General features: G+C 45.1%; 1 protein-coding gene across 1 annotated transcript; it reads left to right on the forward strand.

The window, feature by feature from the left end:
- Positions 1–1,107: 1,107 nt before the first annotated feature.
- Positions 1,108–6,159, forward strand: LOC114506046 (cystatin-9-like). Its single transcript, XM_028523575.2, has 3 exons — positions 1,108–2,319; positions 3,851–3,964; positions 4,851–6,159. The coding sequence occupies exons 1-3, from the start codon at positions 2,056–2,058 to the stop codon at positions 4,938–4,940; spliced, it is 468 nt and encodes a 155-aa protein (XP_028379376.1). The 5' UTR covers positions 1,108–2,055; the 3' UTR covers positions 4,941–6,159.
- The last annotated feature ends 2,909 nt before the right edge of the window (positions 6,160–9,068 follow it).

Raw genomic sequence — 9,068 nt, forward strand, 5'->3', positions numbered from 1 at the left:
TATTATGGTCATAAAATGTGATTCTTCTTGTTTTCCAAATTTTCTGTAAGGTTTTATTTTATAAAATGCTCTTTAATGTATAACTAGCAGAATATGTACAATAAAACAAACCAAGAAAAAATGAAATCCTGCAGTATTTTGGTCTATCTACATGAGGGAAAATTTTCTTCTTTTTTAAGGTTCAATAATTTTATATAAGATACAACTTGTTTGGTAGAGTTCTGTTGCACATCTTGCTGTCTCTTACATGTGATCATATCTTCTTTTTTATCCATGACAAATAACACTTTCCAAGTTGATGTTGTCCTACCATTGTCTGGTGGGAGAGAATGGAACAGTGAACCTAGGACCTTGTCTCAAAAGGAAATTACAAAGACGCATGGAGGATAGACACTGGCCTGGTTGGGAACTGGAAAACCAGGTCTTTGGGGAGACCATTAGCTAAGAATATGCAGTTCATGCTCTCCTGAATGTAGTCAACCTGAGGATGGGAAGGACTGGGACATATTTAACATCTCCCTCTCCTGGAGATGGACATCAGCTCTGCAGACCTCTATGAGGAAGATAGGTTGTCAGGTTGAAAGTAGCCTTCTCTCCTTCCACAAGCACCTTCTGGTCACTGCTGCCTGGAGTCTGGAAACTCTTTTTCTTTATGAGTAGGCATGGAGTTTTTACCCCTTCTCTGATTCAGTGTGGCTCCAGAAACCCTTCTCAAGACCCACTCCTACGCTCTTACAGTTGATTTCTTCATGGGATTGGTTGCATCTAAGCCAAGGGACTCACTGTAACAGTGCTACTCAAAATGTAATCCAGAGACTAAGAACATCACCATCCTCTGGTTTTAGGTTAAGAAGGAAACTCTTTCTTCAGCACTGTCCAGACATACTGGGTCAGAGTCCTGGGATAGAAACAAACTCAGGGACCTGGATATCCACAGGTTTTCAGGAGATTATGGTCCCCTTCTAAGTTCACAAGTAGCTGCACACAGATGCCAGAGGCCCATTTCATGGTGCAGAGCTTAAGCTTGTTTGCAAAAAGTGTCATCCCAGAGCTGCATCTTAGTTGACCAGAGTTGCATTTGCTGTGAATGTTCTTTCGCTGGAAACTATACATAGGAAATTGTGCCTGATGAGTTGTGATAAAAGTGGCCACAAGAGGGCACCAAAGGTCACCTAATGGACACAGCTAAGGGATCCCTGGAGCTCATTTGGTTCACTCTCCCTTCTTTTCTGTTTCTTTCACTCCACTCCACCTCCTCTAGAAATAAATTCCTACAAAGAAAAATAAAAGTGCAGTGTGTATCAGTGGCCATTTCTTCTGTAAACATCTTTGAAGAGAAGGGATTTACTTACCCAGCCTTACCTCAGGCTTACTTCGTAGAAGCACATCCATAAACTGAAAATTTGCACAAAGAGTGATGCAGTGAGCTCAGCTTGATCCTCCACCATCTCTAGTGAGGCCACAACCCCAGGAGCCAAGGACCGACTCTGTTTCAAAAGCAAAAGAAGGTCGGTGGAGGAGTGGGACAGCATAACACTGAGGCCTGTAAAAATCTCAAGCACCTCTTACACATTTCTAACAAATACACATTCATCACTGGGTAGATACCTTCATCATCCAAAAGCTGGCTTTTGGCAGCCTTTTTTTGCTCTGCCCCTTCTTGTCTAGCTGACCATCACTCTACTACTGTATCTTGGGATTGCCTTCCATTTGTACCTCCTGCACTTGTGTCATTATTTGAGAATATGATTCTGGGTCATACAAGCAGTCTTTTCTACCCTCTGAGGCACTGAGGGAGTGCTGTGGCTGGAATTCAGCTAGAGAGGACCCTTCTTCCTATTGATGGTTCTTCCCAACCCAGCCTGCCTTGGCCTCATTCCTCTGTCCTGGACATGAGACTATTTTAGCCACATTGTATGGAGGAGGCAGAGTCATATGTGGGAAGGGATAGGGTGTAATAGCAGAGAGGAGGCCCACAGGAAGAATATGTTCTGGAACAAATAATTTGGACCACTGCCCAGGTAGGTTCTAGTGGGAGTTTGAGCTGGAAATACTATGGGTGGCTGTTTGCTTGCAGCTCTGCTGTGCTTGCAACAGAGGTGGGTTCTGCCCTGGGCCATGCTCCTGCTTCTCATAAGTTCTCAGCTCCAGGTGACTCATAGCTGGACCTCTGAAGATGAAAGGAAGAATAATGACCAAAAAGTCATGGAAAGTTATTTCCCTGCCACTGTGGAATATGCTTTACACATATTCAACCAGAAGAGCAAGGACATGAATGCCTACAGGCTGGCACGCATCTTGAATTCTTGGAAGGAGCAGGTAGGTGATCACATCTTTCTGCCCTGCTGGCCTACACTTATATTAAGTGAAGGTCAAGGACAGGAGACATATCATAGGATCTTGTATAACATTTAAAGTACATAAAAATACAACTAATTCAGTTTCAGATTTTATAAAAGTTTTTACATGGAAATTTAAAAATTAGATCAATGTCTACTTACATACAATGCATTTTTCAATCTTTATGGCATTGTTTAGTGAAGAATAACTTCAAATTAGCCAATGAGGGAATAAAGATATCCTGTAAAAAAGAGACACACACACAGAATATGCTGGAAAAGATAGGTTGAAGAAATACTTTAATAAAATAAAATAAAAGAAGATAATTAGATAGACAGACACAGGGAGAAGGAGGGAGAGGAGGAAGAGCAGGGCTGAGGATCAGAAGCAGTGAGTGCTCCCCCTCAAACAGTGTCGGGTCAGGACCTCTCCTGTGACTTTCATGATCTCCGGATTTTCTGCTGTGGTATTAAACTATGTAGATCAATGTTATTTTATACTCTCCCCCAGATGATGGTTTTTAATCCTAAAAGGTCCTCCTTGCCATGGAAACTTTTCAAACTACAACCAGCAATGCCATTTTCATCTGGTCTACAGATATGAGCAATGAAAACAATCTCCTGATGAGCACTTCTGGTTGTGTGACTCTGTGTGTGTGTGTGTGTGTGTGTGTGTGTGTGTGCAGAGTCGGGAGCATTACTCTCTCACCCTCTTGATCTCTGCACCAAGAGGCCACATCAAAGGCAGAGGGTCTCACCATCTGCTGAGTTTAATCCTCTGTGGACATTAGTGTGCAACATCCCCGCTGGTTCAGGTATCCTAAACTCTTTCAGCTGGACCTCTGGTTGGGTTTTGGGTTTTGTATATCTGGAGTCACAGACTGAGTTTGGGTGTTGGGAATAATGGGTGGGATGCAGTGGGAAGATACGGAATAGAATGAGTAGAATAGAGTGGAAAGAGTACAGAATATTTCACAGCACACAGTATGTAATAGAAGTTGTTTCTTGAAGCCATCATCTCAATTATGTGTGTGCTTCACTAGCATTGTACAGCATTTTTTCTGACATTGGATAGGTGAAAATGTGTTAAAATGAGGTTTTACATTAGTTTCCCACTCTGAGATGGAGATTATCAAGCAAAGTCTTACAAAGCCAACACCCAACCCAGCACTTGTCACCTATCCCTGTAAGTGCTATAGAAGCTAAAAGCATGCTGAAAGGGATGGTGGGGTCTCACTATGGCATTTGGAAATGTGAGGCTACAGTGTATGACATTAATAGTGTGTAATCAGTCTGCTTCCACCCCAGGGCCTCCACTGAGACCATATGCCCCTTTACCTAGAACATCCCCAGAACATCCCCTTTATTTCAAAGGAGCTGATCCAGACCCAGAGGGAAGTCCCAAATGGGTTGCTGTTGGGGCTTGTCCCCATACTCCATGTGTCTATACAAGCAACTACTTAATGAGACCATGAGGGGTGTTTCCACTTTAATGTCTATATGCACCACAGGTAGAGAGCATGATGGCTTTCTCCATGGAGCTGGAGCTTCGCAGAACCAGATGTGGGAAACTTGATGATGACATTGACAATTGCCCCTTTCAAGAAACCTCAGAGCTTAACAATGTAAGATACACGTGTGCTTCCTTCAGGTTCCACAGCTGTGGACTTGTATGGGAATGCAGTGGGTATGGGGCAGGGGACACACCATTCTTAGGGACACAGAAGAATGAGAGAGCTGTTGGCCATACTATAGCCACCACTTGTGCTAAAGACAGAGCCCAGCCTGGCAGGCAAGGGTCCACTCATAGGCCCCTGGGAAGTCTGAGATCCTGAATGTTCACTCACCCAGTTCAACTGTCTGAACTTCAGGTCATACTGCTGACAGATTGCTTCTGGCCCCTAGGGGCCAGGTCTCCTGGTTCTGGCCACAGGATGTACTCCTCCTGATCTTTATCCACGTCCCTTTGCTGCTTTCAGGAAGAGGAACACCTTTGACTGAGTGGTCAGGTCTCCAGTCGTCCTGGCACTAAGCAGAACCTCCTGTGTGTGTGTGTGTTGGGGGGTGGGGGGGTTGGCTGAAGGGAGCTCACTGCCCTGTATTCCATGCTCTGCTCTGGGTCCTGATGAGCTGTGGTTTCTGCCTGAGAGATAAGAAGTGAATCTCTGCTCTAGGAAAATCCCAGCTAGGGTCAGTGTTCCTCAAGATAGGACCCACTGGGAGGGAGCACATATTACTGCACTAGGGTCATGGTTAACAATGGGAAAGCCTGGGGTTCCCATGGTGACCATAGGTCTGGGGAGAGCAGAGTGACACACCCTGAGGTCAGGAGAAAGTCAGATCAGCTATATCCAAGACTCAGGCAGGGCTATACCTGAGGGCCAGAGCCTACATCCCCCAGCTGCTCACCTTGCAAATACAAGTTTGGGATGGATGCTATCTTTAGCACTAGAGCCACAAGATTCCCAAGGCTTCTTCACTCATATTTTATTCCTGTGCTTATTCCCTCAGACCTTCACCTGCTTCTTCACCATCAGCACAGAACCCTGGAGAACTATGTTCCAACTCCTAAACAAGACCTGCCTGGAGGGGTTCCACTGAGTGATATCACACCCCAGCCCAGCCTCTGTATCCCTCTTGGACACCAGCAGTTCCCTGTAATTGGCCCTTCATTGGCTGAGCCGCTCTGAACTCTGTTCTCTGCCTTGAAAATATCTAAGGTTTCCTGCACCCAGGCATTGTTGAAATTCCTCATTGCCCATTATTTAATGTAGAATAGATCATTAAACATCAGTATTTCAAGCTCTATGTAGCATCATTCCTGACTTAGGGGGATGGGCAGTTGGTGGACTCATCCCAGCATGGCAGCCTGCTTGTGACCTTCTAAGCTATATCTTGGTGGCACAGGTAAGGTGCCTCTGAGATGCTAGTTCAGGGCTCATGAGGGATAATACATGGCCCCACAGATGCAATGACCATGACTGAGATAGGGAACACTTATCTGCAGGATGGATGCAGATAGGACCTCAGGGCCCTCAGAATATGTGTAGCCTCTGTTCCAGATGACTTGCTCACACACATTCCCTGGGGCATGACAGCTAGGACAATGTAGGAGGGGATTCTAGTCTCTACTCAAAGAGCAAGTGAGGCCACCACCACCAACAGCAGCATCTCCTAGAATCTTTAAATGTACATTTCAGGATCTGTACCTTTGGACAAAGAAACTAAATTTTCAAATTCTCAGAGAACCCATGGTCAGTTGAAGACTGAGAGTCCCTGATACTGAGATTCTGCCTAAATAGCCTAGAAAAAGATTTGGCAAATTTTTCTATAAAGAGGAAAACAGTAGCTCTTTGGCTTTTGTGGGTCATGTGGTCTTCTTAACTCTCTAATGTTGCCTTGTATCTGGAAAGCACCATAGACAATGTGAACACATACAGGGGTGGTCTTATCCCAATAAGACTTTATTTCTATAGAGAGGCAAGTGGTGGGATTCGTCCTTGGGCAGTACTCCCCATCTATACTAGGTGTCCCTGTTGACCCCCGCAGTTGGATGATCCAGTATTAGCAGACTCTCAGCCTCATAGTAAGATCCTTATCTCCCCCAGCTCTGCTCAGGGCCTCTGTTTGCCCCTGGAGCTCCATCAACAAAATCAGGGACCACCAGCAGGGGGAGAGTTAGACTTGCAGACAGCAATCCATCCATGAGGAAGAGCTACAGAGGAAGGGCCCAGAGCCAGTCCTTAAAGGCAAGTAAGAGGTGATTGTTATGTTGTCAGGTGGTCCTCACACACCCTGGGTAGGACAAAACTCATGGCTGCTGTGGTAAACCATTATAACAATCATGCTGACATTCTCTCTTCTCTGCCTTCCTTTCCCATAATGCTATCTGTGATCTCCTAAACAATAATCTCCTAAGTAGAATACCTGTATCCAGTAGCCTGTTTCAGGATCTGCCTGTGGGAACCAGAAGAGATGTGGTATCAGACAACTTCTTGGGTGACCCCTGAAAATCTGGATAGGCTTCCCAAGAATGTGTGACTCCAGGTGAAACCAAGGGGAGAGCTGTGCCACTGGCACCCTGTTACTGGCAGAGCATCACTCAGCGTGGGCACAGCTGTGCACTTGTCCCATAGCCCTGTCTGCCTGCTTCTAGGTTTGTGTAGATTTTTATGGAAGACCTTCCTGCTGCTGCCATCCTGGTCTTTCCCAAGACTTGGCTCATTCAGAAGAATAAAGATTATAGGCTGCCTTTATCCACCATTTTCCCGATGCATGTTTTCCAATGAATCTGCCCACCCATTTCACTCAGGTGCCATTTTGAGCAAGTTCTGGAAGAAGGTGTCCTATAGGTTCAGCTCAATGGAGGGTGGACCTTGGCCCAAACCCTTTGTGAGTTCAACCCACCATCTGGGGCTAGGGGAGAGCTCACAAGATATCAAGGCATGGCCCCTGGGAGGGACTCAACAATTCCAGCTTCATTTAGATCACATGCGTATGTGGGGGGAGGGGGTTTATCAGTGGTTCTGCCCTCTCACCCCAGGAATCTACAGAAGTGGGAATTTGTTCTGATCTTTACTGTGTCCCTAGGCCCCTGAGGGCAAGGGCATGTGCCAGGTGATCTGGTTTACAGATAACAGAGGTAGGGATCTGATACAGTGTTGAGATACCAGTTCTTATGGGAATATGCTCCTCCCTGCCCTGCTCATTTCTGGCTGGACACCTGTCTTCCTTGAAGATCTATGTGTTGCAAGTGAGCTTGAGGAAGATTCAAGAGGAAGGTTCAAGAGGGGCTGTCTAGAGCTATCTGATTTGATGAGCAGATGTAAGAACCAAAATAGCTGGAACCTTAGGGACTATGGTCAGTTAATGAGGATGTCCATGATGGAAGTCCTGTTCAGGCCCATGACACTCCATGTATGTGTGCATACCCTCTCTTACTGTTAGATCATGAAAAAAAAGAGAAAGGCCCCAGGATTGAAAATATACTTCTGTGAGGGCAAGGAAAGATGGAAAAAACAGGCTGGCCATTTCAGTCTGGAAATTAATAGAGTTTATTAAAGGAGACTTACATATGAGGTAAATGTTAGGTGGCTGCAAGATGAAATGGATCCATGCACCCCTTAGCTGTCACCAGATAAGTATACAGAACAAGACAGGATAGTCATGCATACTGGTTAGTGGCCTGTCCCATGTATAGGTAAATGTATTACATGCTTTACTGGGAAAAGAAAACTATCTGTTCCAAAAACCAGCACATTTCAGGAAGCAGAGAAGGACTATTGGTCTATGTCAGGATGAGGATTGATTACAAGCAATTCCTGCAGGGTTTATTGGAAGAAATCTCCATTTTGGCTCAGGGCCAGCTCATGAGTCAGAGGGAGATGACATATGTCTCATAGTAATCTTTCTTCCATACTTCCCAGGGCTGCAGGACAGAAGGAGTGTACACTGATGGGATTCTGAGCCCCTAGAAGGTGAAGAGAGAAGCCATGTTTCAGATTGGCTGCTGACAGCACAGACTCCACTCTCTGGTTGACTATTTCTGAATTGGGCAGTGGGTGACCTACACTATTTCCTAGAGTAAGGCCAATGAGATCCTTAACTCCCTTAGAGAAGGTGGCCAACTGTGAGGAAGTTACCTGAGTTCTTCAGGGAGTCACTGAGAACTGGCCATGTGCCCTGGCCTTAGAAACCAGAGGGCCAGCCATCTCTGCCACTTGCCCAACCTGTAGTCTTTACCCTGTCCTGAGGCCTCTGCACCTCAGTTGCCAATTCCTCCTATGGAGATCACATTGTCCATGCCTTTCCCCAAAGGTTTACTGTTTGGGACAAAATTCAGAGTTAAAAATAAAAGTGCTGCATTAACTGGAAAGTTCTCTTCTTAGATGAGGGTTAATTCTGCATGACTTGCTCCTATACTTATGTCTATTCTGAATCTATTTGAAAATTGAATATTGGTCATTTCTTCACCACACCCATGGGGAAAATAGTTAAGATGATACTTGGTATTTCCAATGAGATGACAGCAAAGTGTACATTCTAGGAGTAATGTTTACCACTGTGATAAAAGACCATGAGCTGTTGCCAGGGCTGAAAACACAGAGTGCAGGAGCACAGTTCTCTTCTTAAGGTGGGCTCCAACTAAAGGGTGACTTAAAGCCCTAGACACAGATGCAACTCCCAGAACTGAGGGACTTGGTCCTTGTTTTGTCCAGCCTGCCCACCTGAGTCAAGCAGATGCTCTCTCTTCATCACTAGAAACACTTGGTACCCACCTGAAACACACAGTATGTTGTCCCCCTAATCACATTTGGAAACAACTGCCTTTCTTAATCACAGGAATATGGAGCATCCCAGTCAGGTTGTCTCACATATTAAGACAAAGCAGGTTAAATCTCCTTTACAAGTTGTCATGACTGGTATATCATGTGTACTCCGTCCAGCAGGGTTCATATGTTCTAGATGTAACAAACAAATTCACATGGACTACAGAAGTTCTACGGAGAAAAAGGGATGGCACAGCTACTCTCTTACACAGACAGCTGGCACAGCCACTCTCTTATACAGACAGCACCTCAACCCTTGCCTGGACAGGCTTTTATTACTTTCTAATAGCATACATCAAAGAAGGTTTTCATTCACTATGCTCAGGTTTGCTTTAGGTGATTACTTTTTACAGATAACAAAGAAAAGGATGTTATTGTTTACTTCTTACACATTAACAAG

This window comes from Phyllostomus discolor, chromosome 9 (assembly GCF_004126475.2).
Source record: "Phyllostomus discolor isolate MPI-MPIP mPhyDis1 chromosome 9, mPhyDis1.pri.v3, whole genome shotgun sequence".
Taxonomy (NCBI): domain Eukaryota; kingdom Metazoa; phylum Chordata; class Mammalia; order Chiroptera; family Phyllostomidae; genus Phyllostomus; species Phyllostomus discolor.

Coding starts and splice junctions, on each gene's coding strand:
- LOC114506046 (XM_028523575.2), top strand. CDS start 2,056: ATGGGTGGCTGTTTGCTTGCAGCTCTGCTGTGCTTGCAACAGAGGTGG. Junction 2,320..3,850: donor TGAATTCTTGGAAGGAGCAG/GTAGGTGATCAC, acceptor TATGCACCACAG/GTAGAGAGCATGATGGCTTT. Junction 3,965..4,850: donor AAACCTCAGAGCTTAACAAT/GTAAGATACACG, acceptor TTATTCCCTCAG/ACCTTCACCTGCTTCTTCAC.